A 26,543-nucleotide genomic window follows, 5' to 3' on the forward strand; every position below is an offset into this window, starting at 1 on the left:
TCCATAGCAGCAGGCATCAACAGGGAGAGCGCCGCGCGCGGCCGTGCGTGCTGTGCGGCAGAGTGCTGTCCGGTGGCTCGGCCGCCATGAGCGTGCCGGAGGTGGAGGCGCACGTCTCCCAGAAGTACGAGATCAAGAGGCGCCTGGGCAAGGGGGTGAGTGCCCTGCGGGGCCGGGGCAGCGGGCCGGCGGGGCCTCCGTCTGCGGGGCCTCCGTCTGCGGGGCCTCCGTCTGCGGGGCCTCCGTCTGCGGGGCCTCCGTCTGCGGCCTGCCGGTCCTTGCCGCAGGCCGCTGACCTGAGCTGTGTTTAGTGCTGGAGGTCTGAGAGTTTATATACCTGAAAAAAAATGATCTTTGAAATATTTATTGTACCTAATAGAGAAAAAAATCATAAATCGTAGCCTGATAACTTCGTGTGACTTCTTATGGTTGTTTCACAACTGAGTTTCAGAGGAAGGTGTTACGTTGCAGCATGTAAAACTGAAAATACCTTTAAAATCCCCGTCAGGTTTTTTTTCCTGTAATTTACTGGAGATCAGCCACACAAAGCACTGACCTCGCGCGTACACCTGGTTTATAGTAAAATGAATCTGTGTCTCAAAGTATGTTCTGTTTGTGCCTGCTAAATTCTGTCGTATTTACTGTAACTCCATTACTTCAATATTATGCCGCATCAAGTAATTTTTCCCTATAAAATTAAGTGTTTTTATATGTGAGCCAACATTAATTTCTAAGATCTTGCTCCTCAGGCAGTCTCTAAACCTTTCCTGCTGATCTGCTTTTCTGTTCTGGCAGCTCTTTGCCATCGTTTAGTTGTGTTGATACTAGTAGTTAAGCATTTCATGTGCAATTACAAAGGGACACTTGAGAGAGGCTCATTTAAGACAATGTTTTGTTTTTCTCCTTTTGAATTCACAGTGGTCTTTCTTATGGCTGTGTTTCATTCTGTGTTTGCCTCTGACTTGAGGTTTGCTGCCATCTTGTTACTAGTGATCAGCTTTCTCCCTTAGACTAAATGTAATATATTGCACCTGTAATATGCTAGGTTCTTCGAACAGAATGACATTATTCTCCCATCTGAAATATCAAATTGTTTGAGAGTTCTATTTGGAGACTGTTTCACAAGCATAACTACATACATTCAGGTCTTTAAAGGACTTCAGTGGGTTCAGGTCCATCATCTAGGCATCACTGACTAGTCCTAAATACTTGTGTTTTCTGCCTCTTGAATGCAGAAAGTTCTGTATGTATTGTGTATGTACACAGCTGATGTACGTAACTCAGCATTTAAAAGGCTGTTGGAGTCCATGAAACAGGTGAAGACTGCTCAAAAAGTAGAGCAGAGAAGTGCAGCAGCTACGGAGATAAGCTGTTCCTGTACAATGAGGGAATTCAAACAGGTTTGTGATTTGGGGTGGTTTTTTTGGTTATTAAAAGCTGTGTTGTCTACCAAGGGAATGGGAACTTCTACCTGATTTTTCCCTGTTCTGGATGACTGTGTGATACTTGCAAATAGTTTACTGATTACTCAGTCACCCTTGTGGTACAGGTCCAGTTCTCTTATTTTTAGGTCATATTTGAATCTTAACTTTCCACTTTTTAGGAGATGCCTTACATCTGCACAGTGGGGTTATTTCTCACTCAGAAATGCCTGGTTAATGTTTAAATACTCGTACAAAATAAAGCAGCTGCAGTACGTGATATTGAGTGATTTTCATGCTTAAATACTCAGCGACGTTGAGGCAGACTTGCCAAGAATATATTTGGTTCTGGAGTATGGGTTCAGGTCCTTTACCCTGCATCAGGAAGTACAAACAGTTGGAGTATAAGTATCTCCAGTAAGTGCTATAATATTACACTGTTGGCAACTGGGATGTCTCTCTTCTTTTTTCCCAAGCAGCAAGTGATAGGACAAGAGGAAAGGGCCTAAAGTTGCACCAGGGGAGGTTTAGATTGGATATTAGGGAAAATTTCTTCACTGAAAGGGTCATCAAGCACTGGAACAGGCTGCCCAGGGAAGTGGTTGAGTCAGCATCCCTGGAGGTATTTAAAAGACATGTAGCTGTGGCTCTTAGGGACATGGTTTAGAGGTGGACTTGGCAATGTAAGGTTAACGGTTGGACTCGATGATTTTAAAGGTCATTTACAACCTAAATGATTCTGATACTGTCACTACAGGCCTTGGTAAAATGTCTCTTTCTTATAGGCCCTCTTTAAGTATTGAAAGGCTGCAATAACATCTCCCTGGAGCCTTTTCTTCTCCGGGCTGAACAACCCCAACTCACTCAGCCTTTCCTCATAGGAGAAGTGTTGCAGCCCTCAAACCATTTTCTTGGCCCTCCTCTGGACCTGCTGTAACTGGTCCATGCCTTTCTTGTACTGGGGACCCCAGAGCTGGACACAGGGCTGCAGGTGGGGTCTTATGAGAGCGACGTAGAGGGGCAGAATCACCTCCCTCAACCTGCTGGCCACGCTTCTTTCAGTGCAGCCCAGGATATGCTTGGCTTGCTGGGCTGCCAGCACACGTTGCTGGCTCATACCCAATTTTTCATCCACCAGTATCCCCAAGTCCTCCGCAGGGCTGCTCTCAATGCATTCCTCCCCCAGTGTGTACTGATGCTGGGGATTGACCCAACTCAGGTGCAGGACCTTGCACTTGACCTTGCTGAACTTCATCACTATGTACATCTGCTATTTGCTGCTTTGGGGGCCAGGATGCTTGACCTTTGGGACCTTTCGTCGGACTCAGTGTAGATGTTCTTAGTCCTTGACTCAACCAAGTATTGCTGATTGCTCATTGGCCCAATCTCTCTTTCTTCTAGCTAGCTGTTGTTTACCTCTTCTTTTGATCCCTCTGTTGAGTGCATTCTACTTCCATGTTGAAGGTCTGAACTGTGCTTAGGATGTGATAGTTCATGTGTCGTTTTTTCTCCCTAGGCTTATGGCATTGTATGGAAAGCAATCGATCGCAGGACAGGAGAAATAGTTGCTGTTAAAAAGATTTTTGATGCTTTCAGGAACAGAACAGATGCTCAGGTGAGAAGTCATTGTTCTAACATGTCCAGAAAGACGTGGTGGGAATTCATAGATATTTTCAGGATTTATGTCTCTGAAAGATGCTAGTTATTTGACAATTATGCATGTAATAATACATTCCATAGCTATATTAGGATAAAAATGAGCAATAAATGTCAAGCTTTGTATATCATGGCATCTACAAAATACTGTTCAATGTCCCTGAAGAAAAAGTGTCTTCATAGGCACGCACAATTTGATTCTCTCTTGTGTTGTTATGCTATAGTGTCTAAGCACAGAGAGAACACTTGTGACTCTCCAGTGAACAACTGGGTTTTTCCTAGCCTGCCTACCATATAAGGGTTTCCTCTGCTTTAGAGATTAGATGGGTTTAACCCTCTCATTGGAAGTTCATACTCTGTTCTGTCATTCTGTTGAGGTGATAATAAACTTCTTTTTTGTTTATTTCTAGAGAACATTTCGAGAGATTATGTTCCTGCAGGTAATGTCCATTTTTCCCCCACCTCTGTTTTTTAATTATCTCTCATGTTGTTCACATATTTTCTTCCCATTCTTTTTCAAAATGCAATAATCAGTGTTGACAACTCTATTAATTTATTTTCTGCACCATCTTGGCAAACAGTCTTTCCCTGACTGAAAAAAACACCTGAATGAAATGTAGTGTTGATCTTATTTTTTTCTTTGAGACATGCCCTGTTCTTTCACCATTTTTAGCAGTATGTCTACTCTAGGATCACCATATTGACTTGCACTTTCTGTCACTTCTTCTTTGTGGACAGAATGTTTTTCTTAAATTTTAAATGCCACGATTCAGAGGTGGGGCTGGGGTGTGGAAGAGATTTACAGGCCAAAATTTTTTTCCTCTGTCACGTGGGAAGCAACTTGAGTACTTGAAATAATCAAAGCAAAACTGAAAGGGAAGTTCTGTATGGAATTGATTTAGGCTGCTTTCATTTTGCTATAATTGACCACACACTACGCCTAATTATGTTATCAGCGGCAGTGGCATTAAAATTATCTGTCCATTCCTCCACAGACTTACCATGTAGAAACATCAATATTTTTGAATAGTCATAATGTTATAACTATCATTTTCTAAGGACACAAGCAAGGCAGGGCTCACAGGAAAAGGTATTTCCTAAGACTGTCAAGTTTAAGTAGGAAAGAAACGAGGTTTTTACTTTTTGATGATTCTTTAAGCCTGAAATAGCAGCCGCAAACTTAAGAGCTAAAAACATATGAGAAAAATTTCTTAGAAGTTATTTACCTCTAAGTTAGATCATCTCTGAAAGTATAGCACTTCTGGGGTATATGGGTGGAGGAGGAGTTGAGAAAAGAAAAAAAATAAAGGCTATTTCTCCTGAAGGAAAGTACGAGTCATTTTGTGGGAAGGAGGTTAATGTGCCATTAAGCCCTTACTTTCATGACTTTTGGTGCTGAATAGACTTAAGAATTTTAGTTTTCCCCTCCTATTTTTGAAGCAATTTTATGGCTCTTTCTTGAGGTTTGGGACTGAGAGATTAGAAAGGGAAAGACGTAAGAAATATTCGTTCATTGGTAACTGGATGTTTGTCTTACTTTGCTTGTCTGTGCAAATTTCTCCCTGTGCATAACGGTTGCTTAGTTTCATCTGTATGTTTATCATAAGGGCATTTGATGGACTGGATGCAGTTCATTGCAGTTGAGAAGTGTTGAGGTAGAATCTGGGCATTTTGATGATTCTCTTCTGGGTGATAGGTAGTAAGCTGGTCATTATGTTATTTGCAGGTTTTAGGTTTATTGTTCAGTATAGTTATGGATCTGTTTGGTGCATTTTGAGGCCACATTTTAGAATGTAATTTTTGATAATTACTTTAGTGAGAGCATTGTTCTTTAAGCAGAAATAAGTAGGGCTAGCTCTGACAAGAAGTTTTTCAAGGTAGGATTTTTTTAGTATAGATTAAAATTTTTTCATAACTTTCTGTTATCAGTTCCAGGGCAAGACAGTGTGAGACAATGGGTTTTTCCTTCAGTGTGAAGTTCTTAAACAGTGCTCAAGTAACACTGTCAAGACTGATCTGCATCTCTAGAAAAATACCCCTTCTGTGTAAAAATTTTCTTTAGTTTGTGTGGATGGGTATTCTGAATTCTGTCCTCAGAATAAATGCAAGGCTATTTGATGGCCTGGCTGTATATTAGTGCTTTGTAAGTGTATTTTCATGGGTTGCTGTAGGTGAGTGTGTTGGTTTGTGAATTTTTCTAGATACTGTACGTTACAACCAATTTTTGTCTTGGCCTCAGAGTCTAGGAAGATGATGCTGTTGTAAGACTATGCTAGAGATAGCTTAATATTATGATTTTTGATACTGTTTGTAACTGAATTTGTGATGGAAATAGATAAAGAGTCTGTATTACTGGTTCAAATAACAAAAAAAATATGTGTTTTAGATACAAGCACAGGTTTTATGGTGCAGGTATTTTATACTCAGGGTAGTTCATTAAAATGTTGGTATATTTTGAAGTGTTCACAGTGTGTTTAGCTGCGGAGAAGTGTTAGCTATAGGAAATAAAGGTGGTTAAGACTGAGGATGAAGTAAATGATCTTGACAGTATTGTCAGTCTACAAATTTGAGGATAGAGTTCACCTCCAGTGTAAGATATCTGTGTTTAGGTATCTCACTGTATGCTGACTGTCTGATCTCCTGTTACAGTCAGTTCAATTAATGCAGCCCATAGAGTGTTTCAGTCTACCTCAGATAGACACTTTCTGGTTGGCTGAGTTTTTTGATGAAGTGTGTTGATGGCAACTTTGTTCTGTTTTCACTGCCACAATAGTTCTTTGCCTTCAGTAGGAAATATGAGGTGCATAAAGTTGACTGGATTTTGTTCACAAAAGGTATAGAGAGATTTTTAGAACTAATGTCTCGGACAACAGAGATTTTTTTTTTTTTTTTTTTTTTTTAGATTAACTGGGTGGTTTCATACTGTGAAGCAAGCTCAAATGCTTTTTTAAAATTTATTTCAGTAGAAGCATAATGAAGGAAGTAGCATGTTAACATTTCTTCTAGACAATAATACAAAATGAAATAGGTTATTGTCCTTTTTTATGATTCACAAGCAAGACACTTGATTTTGACAGTTGGGTCTCTTTCCTCTGCAGGAATTTGGAGAACATCCAAATATCATCAAGCTGCTTGATGTTATCCAAGCTCAGAATGACAAGGACATCTACCTCATCTTTGAGTCCATGGGTGAGACTTAACATTGCATCAGCCATTTAAATACAGCCTTTCTTATGAGTTATCTTTGTTCCCTACTTTGATAGTAGCATGTTGATGATTTACATGAATATTCATGTAAGTAGACATATAAGTAGGAACAGTACAGGTTTTGTTTTTTTTTTTACCTGTATTGTTTGTGATTAGATGAGAGTAGCAGTGAAACTTTAAAGGGAGTAATAATTACATGAGAACTGGCTGGTTGATATGAAGGAAAGACAGCAGCGAGCAACAAATTAGAAGGCTTGTAGAGACAGAAGAGTTGCATATGGAAGAGACTATGTGCAATTTTATTTTAACAAAAGTATGCAATAATAGAACAGTTACTGTAGCATGAGCTGCAAGTCAAACTGATAATACAGAGATTGCAGTACTATTAGTAATTACAGTATTAACTTCTGTTGAGGATGCCCTTGAAAAGATTACAGTCTGGACAATGGTCTATTCTGGCCTTAGCTTTGAGGAACTTGTATTCACAACTTGGTAATATTGATGTAAATATATTACTGATGTAATATATTACAGAGACAGATTTACATGCTGTGATTAAGAAAGGGAATTTGCTGAAAGATATCCACAAATGTTACATTCTCTACCAAATCCTGAAGGCAACTAAATTCATCCACTCAGGAAATGTCATTCACAGAGATCAAAAGGTATGTTTCAGTCATAGTCTATCCTTCACTCAAGTTTTCTGTTAAACACTGAATGCAAAAGTGTGAAAAGAATGAGACTGTTAAAAGAATCTTGATAATAATCTTCTGCCACTCAGAGAGTAAAAAGCTTATTAATTTTCCTTTTGTTCAATTCAGCCTTCAAATATCTTGCTGGATGAAGACTGCTTTGTTAAACTTTGTGATTTTGGGCTGGCCCGTTCTTTATGTCAGATGAATGAGGACCAAGGCAACCCTGCTCTAACAGAATATGTGGCAACACGCTGGTACCGAGCCCCCGAGATCTTACTTTCCTCTCAGAGGTAACTGCTTAATATGAGCGAAGGGGTTTCTTCACTACTGGGAAAATTTGTTGTCTAGAAGTCTTAAATCTTTTTATTTTAGATGTCACCAGATGCAATGCTATGTCAGCAGTCCTTTTTTGCAATATGCATTCAAACTTTAGTTCTGCAACATAAAAATCTCTCATTACATGTACCTTTCCTTCCTGGCATCTTAGATTGTCTATTTTACATACGTTATCAGCTCATCTGTTTGTCATCCTTTCTCCCACTAGACTTATTCTTTCACCCCTGAAATCTGCACCTTACAAAATTTGGTGGCGTATCTTAGTCGTCTTTTCCAAATTTAAGGGCAGTTTTTTGATAGACCTTCACAAAATATTCTATAATCGAATGTTAAATCAGCTGCCTGTTAGCCAGGCTTAGTCGTTTTTTTGACTGAAATATACAAAATCTTATTAATCAGAAAAAAAATAAATATAGGCTGGGTTAGTGTCCCAAATTTGAAATGTGGATGTTTTGCAAACTGTCATTTACCCATTGTTTGGCATTTACTTTGCTGAAGTAACTGTAACTACTTTCTAGATACATTATGTCCTGAAAAGTGAGTTGTTTCCAAACAGCAGCTTGTATCTTCACTGTTGGTCACACGAAAAGTATGCATTACCTTGTCCTGGCATTTATCTTTATTATATTTCCTTTTATGGTTTCCTAGAATAGACTTTTAGTAGGATAAATCTTCTTTCTGTTTATGCTTGCCAGTTTTGATTCTTGAATCTCATTCACTTTATAGTTTATAACCTGTGAGTGAGTCATCAGGCTTGTTTTTCTAGCAAAATAAGCTAATGTAGGTTTTGTGAATACCAGGTACAGAAAAATGTTTCCCTGGTTTAGTCTTAACTCTGTTCTGTTGTTGTTTGTAGTTACACTAAAGGTGTAGACATGTGGAGCATCGGCTGTATTCTAGGAGAACTGCTACTTGGGAAACCTCTTTTTCCTGGAACATCAACAATGAATCAAATAGAGCAGATCTTGAGGGTCATTCCTGCCCCATCCCCAGAAGGTAAGACTCTTCGGTGGGGAAAGGTATTTAGAGAAGAGACTGAAAGAGTGAAAGAAAGCAGACCTGCTGGATCAGGGAAGAAGGTATCTTTTGTGAGTCATTCTACATCTTTCCAAGGAAATTAAAGACTTAATTGTGAGATGTCAGTTTTAGAGGAAAATAAGCCCGTACTTGATTAGATGTGAAACAAGAACCAGGCCTTCAAAACATTTTTGAGATTTATAAGGGAGTGATGGTTTAAAACAGAGTATCATACTTCAGTGGGACTTGCATAGTAAAGGTAAATTGGACTTTTGGTCTGGAAATCTAAACATAGAAGTGAAAGCTGGAGGAAATATATGTTTTAGGATAATTTTAAGGATTATTATTATTATGATTGTCTTCTATGAGTTCCAGTCTAACAAGTCCATACACTTCATAAACTTTTACAACATGTTGATGTCTTCCAACTGAGCTAGCAAATAGTTTTTAGAAAAATAATTACCTTCAGTTTAAGGACATCACCGTTTTGGAGAATTCCATCCCAACTTAAAGTTATTTATAGTTTTTATTGGAGATTTGGTTGCTGTGAATGAAATGTGAATGGAAATGTGTGTGTGAACACGAAAACAGGAGTTAGAAGAATAGGCAGCAGTAATAACAAAAAATACTATTCCATTCTCAGGAATACGGTTGAGGAATGTGTTGATAATATCATAACCAGAAGGTCTGCACTCTAATACAAGACCACAGGACAAATGACTCATTGGCAGGAGGTCCTATATCCTCACCACAGGACAATGGCTGCAAGGTTGCAGCATGTCACAGGCACAATTTCTTTTTCTTTTACCCAAGCAAGTGAAAAGAGACACTTGGTCAAAACATAACTGCAAACAGGGAAAGCCAGCCGATGAGCAGCAACTTTACCTAGGATTTATGGGGACCAAAGCAGCAAGATTCTGAAGCAAAAAAAACATTCCAGAGCAACTGTTGACTCTTTGAGAGTATGACAGATATATTTAGAAAACAGTTCATTGTCACCAATCAAAAAGAATCCCAGTGGATGTGATGAGGAAATCAATAGCTGGTATCCCTTGTTCTCTGTGTCCCATACAAGTGATCCTGGCCAGATCATTTGGCCGCAGATATCTTGATGCTTCTGCGTTTGTGGGTATAAGAGTGCAAGTTTATGAAATCTGTGATCGAATCAGTAGGAATTGAGAAAACCAGAAGTTTTGTAAACAAATACTCCATCCCCCTTCCATAAGATCTCCCACTGAATTTTATTAGGATAATTTTGTATGAACTGCGTAGCTCTGGTCATCCTAATCTTGGCATTAACGGTATCTTTTCATTATTGCAGATATTTTGGCTGTGCAATCAGATTACAGGGCCTCAGTTATTAACCGCATGAGTTCCGGGTAAGCCTTGTATGTTCAGTGTGTCTCAGAAGTCAACAATCTGCTGTATGGTGTTGATAAAAAGTTCCCCTAAAGTTCACCTTCCAGTGTTCACCAGTGGAAATGATATCTGCTCTCTGCAGATTCACCTACTTCTAGGGAAGGGGTGTAAATTTTTTTTTTTTTTTAGAAAAAGTCTATCTGAGAAGACCAATGACATAATCTGAGAATAACAAAACAAAATGAGGTTTGGCCTACATTCTAAGGTATTGTCATCTGTACTTTCTCAAAATTAGAATATTTTCCTATCCTGACTCATGTGGATATCTGATGTCATCGGTTCACATGTGGAAAGCCTGACAGCCTCATTCCAGCTGCTTAACGACTCTTACTGTGGGTTTGGGGGTTTTTTCCCCTTATGTCTGTCATGGTTCTTTTGGATCCTCCAGTTATGTACACAGACTACCACATAACTCTGTGTTTATTACATAACCTAATTAGTAAACATTAGTAAACTTAATGCTCTTACACCATCTTATGGCCATAGCAATTTATTCGTTAGTCTCTAAGTATTCTCTACTCATATGTCATCATGGTGGGCATCGCTTTTCATTGGGGAATCTGCAATACGCATAGCCCAGCTATGTGTGATATGAGTTCTCTGAGTGCTTACTGATATGTTTTTATAGGTTTCAGTTAGGGTGGCTCAAACCATAAGCTCTGGCAGGTCACTTGCTGTTCACATGAACACCATGTGTATTTTCATGCTGACTTTTGCTGACTTCTTCAGTTGCAACCTGGAGCATTATTCTCTTTCATGCAGGGATGCTAGGATTCCTGTATCGATCTATGCCAGGTAATTGAGGAACTGAGACCTTTTTGTCCGTGCTGATTCAACTGTCAGCACAGCATGTGTGTTTGACCTTGCCAGGGGGAAGTGGATGGCCACAGTATTCCATAGGAATTTCCCTTGATGCAACTTGGGAATGTTGCTTCTCATCCTTTTGCTGTGCACCTCTACTGAGTTTGATTGGAATGGAGTTAATTTTCTTCACAGCAGCTCGTATGCTGTAGTGTTTTATATTTGTGACCAAAACAGTGTTAATAACACAGCAGTGTTTCAGCCGTTGCTTAACAATGCTTGCATAGCAGCCATCGAGGCCGTCTCTCGCTCTGCCCCCACAGCAAGTAGGCTAAGGGTTGGCAAGAGACTGGGAGGGGACACAGCTGGGACAGCTGACCCTTCTGACCAAGGAGATATCCTATACAATATAGTCTCATGCTCAGCAGTAAAATGAGTGGGGAGGAATTTCTCCGAAGTAGCTGTTGCTCAGACGCTGGCTGAGTATCAGTCTGCTGGTAAGTGATTGCTTTTGCACAGCTTGGTTTTTTTTTTCCATTTTTCCCTTTTTTTCCCCTCCACTTATTGAATTGCCTTTATCTTGACCCATGAGGTTTTCTTGCTTTTGCCCTTCCAGTTCTCTCCCCCATCCTGCTGAGGGGGAGAGAGTGAGTGACTGGATGGAGTCTTAGCTGTCAGCCAGGGTCAACTCACCAGAGTCCTTCTTGGCACCCAACATGGGGCCAGAGGGGTTCGACATCACAATAGATTTGATTGGTGTGTACTAGACAGGAATTTATAGTAGTTACACTTGTTTAGCTGTTGCCAGTCATAATATTGATGTAGTTGTTCTCTAGTTTATTTGTTCCTTTACCTGTTCCATGGCATGCTCCCACTTTTGCTGTTAATCAAACTTGAGGGCTTGTTAATGGCTGCTTTCAGCTTTTGCAGTTTGCTGTGCTGTTGAGCACTTTTGTGTTTTGCCTGGGAGAGTTATGATAAAAGCAATGGCCTTGAGCCTAATCTGGTGTTTAGGCCCTGCACTGGTTCTGTCCCAGTACTTTGGGAACCATCTCATGGAGACAATTAACAATTTTTCCTCTTCTCATCCAAGAGCAAATTTGTAGAGGAAATGAAGAATGGCACCTCCCCTTTCCTCTCTCTCCTTGGGTAGATTTTTTTTTCTGCCTTGTTACAACAACTCTTCAGTTTCTTCAACATCCTTGGGTAACTAGAATGCTCATTGGTATATGTCAAGAATCTGATTCTGGCTTTTCCTAAGGATAACCTTTGTGAATGCCGCATGGGGATGTGCCCTGAGGTAGTTGGGTCGTGGGTCACAAGTTGCATAGGAGAATTTGGGCAGGTACCTGGAGCAATTTTCATGTCCAGTGGTGTGGGACTTCACACCTGTACAAGGGTGGCATCCTACTGAAGTGATAAAACACTTGAAGTAGGATTCTGTGTGTATACCAAAGAGACACAACTTCTCACACTGTGCCAGGGCCTGGCCTACAGCGATCTCGGCAGGGTGAAAGGGTCTCTGGATCTGAGGACATACAAATGGACACTGTGGCTAAGTCAGAGACACAACCCTCAACAATAACAGTTGCTCCTAAATAGCGGAAGAGGAAGTCAACTTGGTTAGTAAGGGGGAAAGAAGCTTCTAAGAGGGAGCAGGAGGAAGAACCAGACGAGGCAGCCTGTTCTGCCACAGAACAGCCACAAGAACAAGAGAGGGAAGAGACAGAAATCATGAACGAGTGCAGAAACCACACAGTCCCTATCCCTAAACAAGCCGCAAGATATGTGGAAAGATTACAGCTGTCATCTAGGTAAGCAAATTATCAGTTGGTTGCTCTGGTGCTAGGATACTGGGGCCAGTGCTGAGTCAGGAATTAGAGGGTAAGAAAGCCCAGCAACTAGGATCTCTCATTAAGGATCAGGGAACTGATAAATGGATTGGAAGAGGGGCAACAATCTGCAGCTTCTGGAGGTGACTTCTGTCCAGCATGAAGGCAGCGTATCCCCTCAAGGAAGATCTTGTAAACTACTGAGGCAAGTGGACCACCACTGAGGGAGATATCCAGCATTAGGGAATTGGTGGTGGAGGTGACCTAAAGCAACCTGGGCAATAACCAGGGCTCCATATATCCAGGTGAAGTCCAGTGCACAGGGTCAAAATTTGTACAGAGCACACCAACATTGTATGTCACCTCCCTGACAATAATTGTACAGACATTGAGGCACCTACTGTGGACAGACTGGCTGACCAGCTCTGGCAATACAAAGAGAATCTCTCTACCTCCCCAAGCCTATGGTCCTGTGTCTCAGCTGCAGAAGAGCTGTCCCAAAAGCTCCAGCAAATTCGAAGAGAGTATGTTTTACTCCTCACCTATATGGGTCAGCATCTTAGCTACCAATTGTCACATGGAGGCAGCCTTTCTCTGTTCAAAGGGAAGGGAACCGTACATGGCACCCTGTGGTTGTATCTGCATGACCATGGGGAGGACATATGGAAGTGGGAAGGTGCATCTATCTCAAGCCTAGAAACTTGTGTATGTGAATTGCAAGGAAAAACAGAAGCCAAAAAGGGTACGTTCAGGAAGATGACTGCTCCAGTTGCTGTTGAGCAATTCCCCAGACACCGTGGAAGGATTGATCCTACTTCTGATCTTGCTTTGCAATTACAGGAGTTGGGTAATGAATGCTCTGACCAGGAACAGAAGGGCCATGCCTCCAGCCAGGCAGAGGAAAGGCATAACCAGGTTTACTGTATGGATTCAATAGTCTGGGACATTGGACACACAGGAGTATAAGTTTCTGCCGGACACCAGTGCACAGTGACCCTAACGCCATCAAGATACAAGGGGATGGAACCCACTGGGATATCTGGAGTGACAGGATGATCCCAAATCTTATGTTGGGGGCTGAAGTCACTCTAACAAGCAATAAGTGGTAAAAGCATCCTGTTGTGACTGACTTGGTGGCTCTGTGCATCATTGGCATGGGCTACATCAGGACAGGCTACTTCAGGGGCCCAAAAGGGTACCAATGGGCTTTTGGTACAGATACAGAGAGGTATAAACAGCAATCTAGCTTGCCCAGCTGCTTATCAAATCCTTCTCTTGCAGGGTTCCTGCATGTCAAAGAGCAGCAGCAGGGCAGGGAGTGAGCAAGCAAGTGGGTGGAGGCTTAGCTGCCAGCCAGGGTCAGCCCACCACAGGACCTCTGAGAAGAGTGCTCTCATTTCTATAACCCTTCTCTGAGTAGTGGAAGACAGCAGTTGAAACTCTCCATTCATTCCTGGCTGAAATGCACTTTTATTTGACAGCCCTACTCTTTGGATGTTGCCTTCTTCGCCCCACAAAAAAATGTGAAAGTCGAGTGGCTAAGTTCTGATAGATGGCTCCAGCTAGGTAAAAGAGCAAGTGAAATCATAGTCTAAAACTGAAAAAAAATTTTTCTGAGCCATTCGGTCCAAATACTATGTTCAGTGATGGATCATTTTTGTAAACTAAAAGATGTTGTCATGGAGTAACAAAACTATTTCAAATGTAAGAATCATGTTTTAAAATGATTTTTCAAATGTATTAGATATTATGTTCATTGTGTTAATAATTAGGATTTCAAAATGCAGCAACAGATTTTTAAACTTCATCTTCTCATTGCAAATGATACAGAAATATATTTCTGTGGTCTAAGAGCTGGATTCGTGGGATCTTTAACAGTTCAACTGAAACATCCAAGTTAGGAGTTTGGGCTTCCTGCATTGTCAAAAGAACAAAAGAAGGACTCCTTATCCAGAGGACTCATTATTCCCCTGTGTCTGATACTGTCTGATATCTCTCACTCTTTCCACTGGAACAAGAGAAAGACTAGACTTGCAAGTCAGGCACTTCATATAGGTTCCTAGTGCGAGGAGGGACACATTCAAACCTAATCAAAGGAGTAAAAGAATTTATCATACTTACAAGCCTATGCTTTAGAGTGTTCCAGGATTATGACACAGTATTTGGGAGTGAACTCTGGAGCTGGGTGTCACCTTGATGTGATTCCCAGAACTGTAATTCATGCCTTCACTGTGAATTAGACACTGGAGCTTATATTGTTGTTTTCTGATTTCTAGGCAGCGAGTAACATTTGAGGAGATTTTACCATCCTCTACTCCATTGCCTGCCTTGGATCTTCTGAAGAAACTTTTAGTATTTAACCCTGATAAACGACTCACAGCAGAGGAGGCTCTGCAGCATCCTTATGTGGAAAGGTGAGAGTGAAACAAATGTACAGTTTCCCCCGATGTCTTCTGAGATGTTACAGACCTGCCGTTGGCACAAGATTTCTTTATATGAATGACAGAAAAAAAAAAGACAAAGCTAATTCTTAATTTTCTCTAACTCTATTTACACTAGAGGTCACGCTAGATGATTTAACGATCCTTTTTAATATTATATTAATCTGCAATGTTGTTTTTAGTCTTAGTTAATTACATTATGTGTTATAATCTCCTAGGTTTCACTGTCCTGCCAGGGAGCCCTCTCTGGAATATGATGTGATTCTTCCTTTAGGTGATGAAATCCAGCTGTCTGTGGCAGAATATAGAAATAAGTTATATGAGGTATTTTCTCTTATCCTATTTTCCAAAATCCTTACCCCCCAGGTAACCTGCAATTTTTGTACACACTTAATTCTGTCATTTTCTTCTATTTGCGTTCCCCTAGGCATTCTATACATGCATATAGTTACATCTTAGTGTTTCTTATCAGTCAGTTCCATGCTGTCATAATTTTTGAGGGGTCTTTAAATCTAGATTTCCTCTGGGAAAAATCTGTAAGGCATGATGTATGAGAAAGACTCTGTAAGAGGAAAATATATTATGCTGGATCCAACAGTCCAAGAGAGGCAAGGCTGCTGCCACTCCGTGTCTCCAGGTCCAGCCAGTAGCAAAGCTGAAGATGTGTTCTCAGTAGGCATACACACACAGAAAACACATAGAATCATAGACTTGTTTAGGCTGGAAAAGACTTTTAAGATCGAGTCCAACCGTTAACCTAATGCTGTAAAATCCATCACTAAACCATGTCCCTAAGTGCCACAGCTACATGTCTTTTAAATACCTCCGGGGATGCTGACTCAACCACTTTCCTGGGTAGCCTGTTCCAGTGCTTGATGACCCTTTTGATGAAGACATTTTCCCTAATATCCGACCTAAACCTCCCCTGGCATAACTTCAGGCTGTTTCCTCTCGTCCTATCACTTCCTACTTGGGGAACAGAGACTGACTCCCACCTTGCTACAACCTCCTTTCAAGTAGCTGTAGAGAGTGATGAGGTCACCCCTCAACCTCCTTTTCTCCAAGCTAAACAACCCCACTTCCCTCAGCCATTCCTTATAAGACTTGTGCTCTAGAGCTTTCACCAGCTTTGCCCTTCTTTGGACACGCTCCAGCATCTTCAGTGTCCTTCCTTGTAGTGAGGGGCCCAAAACTGAACATAGTACTCGAGGTGCGGCCTCACCAGTGCCGAGTACAGGAGGATGATCACTTCCCTACTCCTGCTGGCCACACTGCTCCTGATACAAGCCAGGATGCCGCTGGCCTTCTTGGCCACCTGGGCATACTGCTGCCTCATATTTAGATGGCTATCAACCAACACCCCCAGGTCCTTTTCCCCCAGGCAGCTTTCCAGCCACTCTTCCCCAAGCCTGTAGCATTGCATGGGGTTGTTGTGACACAAGTGCAGGACCCGGCACCTGGCATTGTTGCACCTTACACAAGTAGCCTTGGCACATCGATCCAGCCTGTCCCGATCCCTCTGTAGACCCTTCCTAACCTCAAGCAGATCAACACTCCCCTCCAGCTTGGTGTCATCTGCAAACTTACGGAGGGTGCACTCGATTCCTTTGTCCAGATCATTGACAAAGATATTAAACAGAACTGGCCCCACTACTGAGCCCTGGGGAACACCACTTGTTACTGGCCACCAACTGGATTTAACTCCATTCACCACAACTCCTTGGGCCCAGCCATCCAGCCATTTTTTCACCCTGCGAAGAGTACACCTGTCCAAGCCCTGAGCAGCCACTTTCTCCAGGAGGATGCTGTGGGAAATGGTGTCAAAGGCTTTTCTAAACTCTAGGTAGACAACATTCACAGCCTTTCCCTCATCCACTAAGTAGGTCACCTTGTCATACATACACACTACATATGTACATGTATACATGGATCATAAACAGGCACTCGGAGCCCTCATACAAACATAGACAGCATGAACAGTCTCATCCTGCTCCCTTGTCTGGCTGAGGAAGATGGAAGTCCACTTGTGAGAATATATATACAAGGTGGATCCCTGCAGCAGTTGATCTCTGACACTAAGTCTGCTCAGGAGCTGGCCTCTGGGTCCCAGTCTCCTCAGCTGCTGGCACTTGGGTATACAAGCTCCCATGGCTGCAGCCCTACTCCAGTTGCTGGTAAAGACTATGCAGACAAACAGCTGGCCTGGACTTTCCAGGTCCTGTAGCCAACCTCCATTCCCTCGCTCACAGTGCTCTCAATCCGAGAGGTTGCCCGGAGAGGTGGTAGATGCCCCATCCCTGGAAACATTCAAAGCCAGGTTGGATGGGGCTCTGAGCAGCCTGATCGAGTTGAAGATGTCCCTGCTTACTTCAGGGGAGGTTGGACTAGATGACCTTTAAAGGTCCCTTCCAGACCATTCTATGATTTTAAAGCCAAGCATATTCTAGGCTGCATTGAAAGAAGCATGCCCAGCAGGCCAAGTGAGGTGAAACTGCCCCTCTACTCCGCTCTCGTAAGACCCCACCTGCAGCCCTGTATCCAGCTCTGGAGTCCCCAGTACAAGAGAGACATGGACCAATTAGGGCAGGTCCAGAGGAGGGCCAAGAAAATGGTCTGAGAGCTGGGACGTGTCTGTTACGAATAAAGGCTGAGCAAGTTGGGGCTGTTCAGCCTGGAGAAGAGAAGGCTCCAGGGAGACATTAGTGTGGCCTTTCAATTCTTAAAGGGGGCCTACAAGAAAGATGAAGAGAGACATTTTACCAAGGCATGTAGTGACAGAATCAGGGGCAATTAAAACTGAAAGAGGGTAGGTTTAGATTAGACATAAGGAAGAATTTTTTTACGATGGGGGTGGTGGTACACTGGACCAGGTTGCCCAGAGTTGTGGATGCCCCATCATGGAAGTGTTCAAGGTCAGGCTGGATGGGGCTTTGAGCACCTGATCTAGTGGAAGGTGTTGCTACCCATGGCAGGGGGAGTTGGAATGAAATGATTTGTAAGGTCCCTTCCAAACCAAACCATTTGTTGATTCTGTGAACATTTGAGTAATGTCTAAAGAAGTGAAAGAAGAAGAGAGATAAACACAACTCCGAACTAATTGTAAGAGACATTGAACAGATCTGGATGATGATGTTGAAGCAGTAGGGAGAGGATAGCGAGAGTGAATGCTCTAACAATGAATTATGAGGAGCAGCAAAAGTGGAAGTAGATCAAGCTTTCAGGAGGAGAAATGGGTTTTGGTGTAGTTTGGGGGGGGCAGTGGGGGTGTCCCTTTTTACAGTGAAAGAAATAATGTAAATGCCATGTTATGAGGCAGAGGGACTGGAAAATGGTGAGAAGTGCAGGAGCTGGAATGTAAATGTAGTAAAAAAGGCATTGGAAAGAATGATAGTGGGAAAAGAAGATTGAAAAGAAAGCTTAGAGATCAGAAAACCCAAGACTGGGAAAGAGTGATAAGGGTGTCCATCTTCCCAGAGAGAGAGTAAAAATGTTATTGCTTCTATTAACAGTAATTAAAATTGAAGAAAGAAAAAATAAAATTTAGTTTTAGAAGTTGACGCTACTTAAAATGTGTTTTAAGGTTTTTAAGAGAAGGAAACTAATAAACTCTACTGTGATAGAGTGCTAGGAGTCATGAGCAGATGAATTAGTAAAATGAATACTGAGCACAGGTAGAAAAGATATTCTAAATGTCAATAGATTGGTCACAGATAATCCTGGTGCAAGGCTAAGAAACAAGTGAATAAGTTTGAATAATCTTACTGATAGGGTGTCAAATTTGAGAAAACTGTGATTACAGGAAGTTGAGAGCAGATTGTCTGCAGCAAGACCAAAAACCTTGGCAAGGATTCTGTTGCTAGATAATAGCGTGTAGAGGTAGGCAAGAATAATTATGAACTAACCAGAATGAATGTTTCTTTGACCATTAAGAAATCAGCTTTGCAAAGTTCTAGAAAGGGATGGTAAGAAACAACATAGTGTTAACCTTTTGGGCATATAGATTCTGTCTTTTCTAAAGCTGATGCCCATTTTATTTAGTGGTGTTCTCCCTCAGGATATATTGAAATTGCCTGTTCACCCAATCCTTTTTCTTAATGCTTCAGCCTATTCTTTCTTTGCACCGAGAATATTAGTTCTATCTTCTTTCCAACCCTAAAATAACTTTCAAATTATACTTGTTACCTATTTTGTGAAATAAATTGCAGTTATTTGTAAGTCTTTCTCTCTATGTTTTGTTCCTCTGCTCTGCTGTGTAGCTGTGTTAAGTCTAACTAACTTCTCCTTTCTGTAGATGATACTTGAAAAGAAATTAAATAGCCATCCAAAGGAGCAAGTGCGGAGAGAAGACATTCAACTAAGTCAGTCTGAATCCAGGCCACTTCTTCCAAATTCCAGTTCAGTGACTTTACCTACCAGGAAAGGCCAGAGAGAACCAACATCACCTCTTCTAAAAACTTCGCATGTGTGTGCTGGAACTACAACTAGTGTCCAACCAGAAGTATCCAGGCAGAGGGAAGATTTAGCAAGAACTTCATGTCACAGATCAAAGATCAATGTGATATACAATCCCATAACACACACTGCTGTGCAAAGTAGGTATTACCCTCCTAAAGTAGAATGTAATCCACTGTGAGGCATTATTGTGGGGAAGAAAGAAGAAAAGAGATTGAGTGGGGGAAAAAGAAATAAGAGGAATTTACATGGCAGAATGAGAGGGTGAAAACGTGGGAGGAAAATGACATAAGAACAAAACACTGCTGAATGAGTTTTGAGTGTATGATATTCTCTTTGGCTCTTTCCTGCATCAGTCTTGACTCTATGTTCCTTTCTGTTTTCTCTTTGCTTCTCTACTGCTGCTGTCTTTTCCCATGCCGTTTTGAACTGGTTTTGTTTGCTACTACATTCTAATTTTATTCTGAATATTTTTGTTCTGTTTGTGAGATGAAGTGAGGTGGCAGGGGCTGGCTCAGTTTTTATGTTCTGGCCCTGCCTCAGTCAGTGTATTCTGTGTCCTCATGTTCCTCCTACTTTCTCTCATGTTTTTTCTTCTGCAGGTAATGCAAATTCTGGTGTTGTGATCAGGAACTGTTCTGCACCACCTTCTCAACAGGCCAGAATCTCCTACAGTGGGAAACTGGGGAGACAAATCACATGGGCAAATGCAAATGCTCGGCTACCTCCTACAAGTGTACAGAACCTTTATAATGTGAGTAGCAAAACAAAAACAAGCAAACCTCTTAACTTTTAGGGACCAAAATGATATAGACACAAAATATCTTATTTTGCATCTTTGTAAAGATACTTAAATGAGAGGCAAGACATACTGCTCTGTGAGTGACTAAATAAAATTTTGATCAGTTAAAATTACTTATGACAAAGATATACACTGCAATTTCATTGCTTGTATGTAGTGTCAGTCAAATGGTACCATGTCTTGGTTTCGGCTGCCGCCGGCAACAAAAGCGCCACGCGGCCGCCCCTCCCCCCACCGGCGTGCGGAGCAGAATGGAAAGAAAGAGGCAGAAACCGGTGGGTCGGGATAAGGGCAGTTTAACAGAACAGCAAACAGAGGGAACAGGAACAACAACGGTACAGATAAGGAGAAAACACAACAACGAACCGCACGACCCAGACAGCCGCTCCCTCCAAGCCGCAAGTGAGTTCCTGCCGCGTTCCCCCCCCCCCCCCCCCCAACCCAGCGTGACGTCACAGGGTATGGAATACCGGGCTCTGTTTGGCCAGGTGGGGTCAGCCCCCACCCCCGGCTGTGCCCCTTCCTGGAGTCCGGTGAAAATTAACCCTGTCCTGGCCAAACCCAGGACATACCAGTAACCTAGTTTGGTAATACAGTTGGGCTTTATTTATAGAGTATGTTCCCTTTACTAGAGAACTGAAGAGTGTGCTAACTGAAGAGTTTCTGCTAGTAGGGGAAGTAACTAGACATAACTTGTCTCTAATATGGATTATATTCATATGGGAATTTGTATATTGCAGTCTTCCATGTTGTAATACCCACATTTCAGGTGCTTTGTCTACTAATGAAGTTTACAACCCCGAGTTAAGTTCTGTGCATGAGGCAGACTGTTGAGAGGAAGGCCATCTATAGTAATCACCAGGAAATGCCAAGGACATAGATGTGGCTTAAACCTTACACCTCTGGGATATGTAATGCTTATCTTCAGCTAGTCTAGGTTTATAAACACTAACTTTCTCCTGGAGTTTTAAGTCTAACCCCAGTCTTTAAAAAAAGTCCTATCACCTGTGACTTGAGCAGCAAGAATATTTTGGTGCCTATAGGTTTATGCAGGAGTTCTGTGAATTACTGTTGAATTTAAGTACAAGAATTAGGTACTTCAGAGAACATCAAGTAACACAGCCCTTTTGTAAATCTAGGTCTCTGTTTCGTTACTTCTTTCACAAAGATTAATTGTAATGGATCATATACGTCAGCTAACTGTAATCAAAAATATCACAGAATCACAGAATCACAGAATGGTAGGGGCTGGAAGTGACCTCTATGGGTCATCTAGTCCAACCCTCCTGCCGAAGCAGGGTCACCTGGAGCAGGTTACACAGGACCTTGTCCAGGCGGGTCTTGAATACCTCCAGAGAAGGAGACTGGACAACCTCCCTGGGCAGCCTGTTCCAGTGCTCCGTCACCCTCAGAGGGAAGAAGTTCTTCCTCCTGTTCAGCTGGAGCTTCCTCTGCTTCAGTTTGTGCCCGTTGCCCCTTGTGCTGTCGCTGGGCACCACTGAAAATAGTCTGGCCCTGTCCTCCTGACACCCACCCTTAAGATATTTATAGGCATTTATAAGGTCCCCTCTCAGCCTTCTCCAGGCTGAACAAGCCCAGCTCTCTCAGTCTTTCCTCATAGGAGAGATGCTCCAGTCCCCTAAGGGGATGGGGCCAGACTCTTTGCAGTGGTGCCCAGCGACAGGACAAGGGACAAGAGACACAAACTGAAGCAGAGGAAGCTCCAGCTGAACATGAGGAAGAACTTCTTCACTCTGAGGGTGACGGAGCCCTGGAACAGGCTGCCCAGAGAGGTTGTGGAGTCTCCTTCTCTGGAGACATTCAAGACCCTCCTGGACAAGGTCCTGTGCAACCTGTTCTAGGTGACCCTGCTTCGGCAGGGGAGATTGGACTGGGTGATCCACAGGGGTGCCTTCCAACCCCTACCATTCTGTGATTCTTTTTACGGTTGTGATTGATACGAAAATGCCTATGAATAACTGCTAAAAGGAGAGGTGATTGCCAGTAACTTCTAAGTACGTCCACATGCACGCTCACAACCCATCTTTCAGCCCCTCTGCATTGGAATGACATTCAAAATTTTTTGAGAGTGACAGGAACTATTTATTCCACAAGTGTGGAACCATTTATTCCACAATATGAGACTGTGGAGATTGCTGCATGTGCAGATGTACATATGAACAATGCGTTTTGAAGAATCTTTCGGTAATTGTGACCAACGTTCTGTTACTGGAAGAGGATGATAGGGAGAAGGTCACCCTACACATGCCCTGTGCTTTACATTTATTCCCTGAGAGGCTAATACTGACTAGTGTCAGAGACAGGATATTGTGGTAGGAGGTCATCAGCATTGTGGTTGATCTTACATTAAGTGAATGTTGACTTTTCCATTTTTCTTATTCAGCCTCAGCAGGAGCTGAAAAGTTCTGACATTCCAGTTTGCTCAGCATTCAGTCTGCATTCATTTTCAGTATCCTATCAGGCTCATGAAACTCTTCTTCTCAGCCATTTGACCAGGAAAGATCCCTATAATGGCTGGGGTGACAGCACACAGTGCCGCAATACTGAGTGAAAACACTTGCTTTTCAGTTAACTATAGAGGTTCACAAAGCATAAGCTGCAGTGGAACAGCTCTCCTCTTGAACTGCAGATTCAAATGTATTGCAATATATATGTATTGTAATGCGTTAATACAGTATTAGTAACTTTTCCCCACTGGGGCTGATAAACACAGTACCCCTACGTAGCTTTCAACCCAGAAAGTCACCAAGCCATTTGACTGGCAGAAGCCAGGAGGATATACTGGGGAATGATGATGATGATGATCTGTCTTTTGTACGTTTATTTAAAGCATTCACTACTGTTAAAAACAAGATACTAGCCAAACAGGCTTTTGGTCTTTTCCTCCAGTGCAGGATTAGTTTGTCGTATCTTGCTCCAGTGCCACTAGCTCATTCTTAATACACCCATTCTTAAGCCCTTCTCCCTCACATCATTCTCACTATCCTATTCTTGATCTTGCAAAACAGTCTGTTTTGTTTATTATTCATACAACATTCATGATCTGTCTTACTCCTCAGCTGAAGCAAAATCCATGTTCCTTGTTTGTATTTTAGAAAGCTGATTACAGGTTACTATCTTGGCTTTTCTTTCTCACACAGAATCCAAGAAATACTCAGTTTCACAGCAAAGATGTTAGTCCCCTCCTGAAGTCCAGTAAAAAGATGTTCCAGATTACTGCAAATATGGGAGCTGCTGGTGATCCAAAAGCATCAATGGGCAGTTACTCTCAGGCCTATGGAACCATATGTAAATCTGCACTGCAGAGTCTTCCAATATCAAAGTCCTCCCAACAACATGAGCAGTGAATATATGAGAAGTGTTATAACCAGGTGAAGTACAGCTCATCTCATCAGTCCCCTGACTAAGCCAGTAAGAGCAAAACATAACAGCCATTTGACAGTTAACCTCGGCTGGAGGGAAATGTTTCATTCATTGTATGGAACAATGTACTACTTTCCTCTGGACAAACCAACAGAAAAGAGAATCTAATCCCTTTGCCTTCCAGTCTTACCAGCCAAGGACACAGCACTATTTGCTCCCATACCATGTCAACAATGAATGCTGTCAGTTCATGTTCCGTGTCTGAATTATTGCAAAAAACTACACAAAGCTGCAATATTCTGATACATGAATGTATTTAGACATATTCAGACTATTCAGGGCCTTTAGACATATTCAGACATATTCAGGGCCCATCTGAATGTTGTGAAGTTCAACAAGGCTGAGTGTAAGGTCCTGGTCCTGGGCCGGGGCAATCCCCATTATCAGTACAGTCTGGGGGAGGAAGGTACTGAGAGCAGCCGTGCCGAGGACTTGGGGGTACTGGTGGATGAAAAGCTAGACACGAGCCACCAATGTGCACTCACAGCCCAGAAGGCCAACTGTTTTCTGGGCTGCACTGAGAGAAGCGTGGCCAGCAGGGTGAGGGAGGTGATTCTGCCCCTCTGCTCCGCTCTCGTAAGACCCCACCTGCAGCCCTGTATCCAGCTCTGGAGCCCTCAGCACAGGAAAGACATGGACCAGTTAGGGCAGGTCCAGAGGAGGGCCAAGAAAATGGTCTGAGAGCTGGGACGTGTCTGTTACGAATAAAGGCTCAGCGAGTTGGGGCTGTTCAGCCTGGAGAAGAGAAGGCTCCAGGGAGACATTAGTGTGACATTTCAATGCTTAAAGGGGGCCTATAAGAAAGATGGAGAGAGACATTTTGCCAAGGCCTGTAGTGACAGAACCAGGGGTAATGGTTTTAAACTGAAAGAGGGTAGGTTTAGATTGGACATAAGGAAAATTTTTTTTACGATGAGGGTGGTGATGCACTAGACCAGGTTGCCCAGAGAAGTTATGGATGCCCCATCATTGGAGGTGTTCAAGGTCAAGCTGGATGGAGCTTTGAGCAACCTGATCTAGTGAAAGATGTCCCTGCCCTAGGCAGGGGGTTTGGCCTAGATGATCTTTGAAGTTGCCTTCCAACCCATTCTATGATTCTGATTCTCTATCAGTTTCAGGTGCACTGCCTAAGTATTGGTGGGTTCTGCTACAATACTTTATATTTTACCTACCATGTAATATTGTAATATTGTAATAATAAATACTTTATATTGCACTACAGAAAATGTTTGTCTTTTAATGAATGTTTGCTGTGTGTGAAAGGGGGAAGAATACAGGGATATCTTGTTCAATGAACAATACGGTAATTTTTTTTTTTCCTTTCAGAAAGCAATGTTCCAAGAGATATTATGGCTGAAACGTCATGAAGTTGTTATCAGGCAACAGTAAGACTATAGTAAATTTTAAAATGATAAAACTATATTCCTGTTTTAATGCTGATTTTGGATACATCTCCTCATTAACTTCAATTTCTTACAAGAAATCTCCGTCCCTGAAATTTTACTTCACCTATGATAAATGATTGTTATTCCAGAACTTTGGGGCTACAGTTACAGAGTGGATTCAGGCAGTAAATTCCAACATGTGAGTACCACTGCCATTGATAGAATATCCATTTTATCTTTTATTAACAAAATACCAAAGGCTAGTTAAGTAAAAAAATAGTGCATTCACATGTGGTCACTTAAGTCTGGTAATACCAGTGTGCTCGGAACGCAGCTCACAGGGAAGTCATGGTTTATTCTGGTATATTCATAAAATAGGCATCTCCTGTCTATCTCAGGTACAGGCAGAATCATAGAATCGTAGGTTGGACAAGACCTCTAAGATCATCAGGTCCAACCATCCACCCAACACCACCATGCCTACTAAACCATATCCCAAAGTGCCATATCTACACATTTTTTAAACACCTCCAGGGATGGTGACGCAACCGCCTCCCTGGGCAGCCTACTCTAATGTTTGACCACTCTTTCAGTAAAGAAATTTTTCCTAATATCTAATCATGGATGAACATCATGTGTAGGTAGTGCTCTGTGCAGCGTACTGACTCTTGTGAGTCTAAGTTGCCAGTTCTCATGCATGGAAAAGGGAGCCTACTGCTTAATTCAGGGTTATGACTTCCACTGAAAGCCTAGCACCTAGCAATTTGACACTACAACGCAACATCTAAGATCCTCTGTGAACTTAGTCTCAGACTGAGAAGTGATGGGCTGTAATACTAACTTTTTATTCTTAAAATGGCTTTTGTTATTACCAAGTGAATTAGTTATTCTGCAATATTTGTATACACCTACAACACCTGGTAATCAACATATCCCTAAAAGAGATGAGTTATTCTAGTTCTGATCAGGAACATACTTTTACACTGAATGCACCATGCTGAGCAAGATAAAATTCTAAAAATCTAAACAAATATAGTAAAATTCTAAAATGTTAATGTAATCTGTGACTATAGAAATAATTACATTTCTAACTTGCCTGTTACAGAACAATGCTGGAGCATGGAGGTTTGGGAAAGACTGGGGAGGTATGGAATGATGTGAGTAAGAATTACACGAAATAGGGCTAGCATATATATATAAAATAGGATATATCTCTAGATAGCCTATCTTCCTCTCTAGAGTAAAATAATTGCTATATGTATTATCTGGCAGAGAACAAGTATTGGTCATTACAGTTTGTTTTGTGACACACCAATAACTGGATCTGAGTCATTACTAAGAGGAGACAAAATAAGTATACATATAGCATTCATTATAAATTTGTACGTATGTAACATTACGGGTTGAATCTGAAATGATTTACATTTCTACAATATGGAATAAATGTAAGAAATCTGTTTCAGCTTTTTTTCCCATTTTGGCCACTTCTTCCCTCCTTTTTTTTTTTCTTATTTTCCTTCTCTTAACTTTATTTCTAGGTTTACCTTCTCATGTTAAAAGGATGGTTCCTCTTGACTCTTGCAGATTTTTACCACCATCTGTATCAATATGGAAATCAGCTTAATTTTTTTTTTC

At 41.8% G+C, this 26,543-nt stretch overlaps 1 protein-coding gene across 2 annotated transcripts; it reads left to right on the top strand.

The window, feature by feature from the left end:
* Positions 1-15: 15 nt before the first annotated feature.
* MAPK15 (mitogen-activated protein kinase 15) lies at positions 16-26,371 on the top strand. Of its 2 annotated transcripts, XM_075415343.1 has the most exons (14): positions 16-155; positions 2,938-3,036; positions 3,488-3,517; positions 6,176-6,266; positions 6,819-6,949; positions 7,106-7,269; positions 8,172-8,311; positions 9,654-9,711; positions 14,661-14,798; positions 15,044-15,149; positions 19,117-19,417; positions 19,880-20,031; positions 23,241-23,471; positions 24,850-24,930. In XM_075415343.1, the coding sequence occupies exons 1-13, from the start codon at positions 87-89 to the stop codon at positions 23,445-23,447; spliced, it is 1,686 nt and encodes a 561-aa protein (XP_075271458.1). In that variant the 5' UTR covers positions 16-86; the 3' UTR covers positions 23,448-23,471; positions 24,850-24,930. The 2 variants fall into 2 exon arrangements, with proteins under 2 accessions (XP_075271458.1, XP_075271459.1); XM_075415344.1 differs by lacking the exon at positions 23,241-23,471 and having other exon boundaries at positions 24,850-26,371.
* Positions 26,372-26,543: the final 172 nt, after the last annotated feature.

Source organism: Opisthocomus hoazin, chromosome 3, assembly GCF_030867145.1.
Source record: "Opisthocomus hoazin isolate bOpiHoa1 chromosome 3, bOpiHoa1.hap1, whole genome shotgun sequence".
In the NCBI taxonomy this organism is placed as follows: Eukaryota; Metazoa; Chordata; class Aves; order Opisthocomiformes; family Opisthocomidae; genus Opisthocomus; species Opisthocomus hoazin.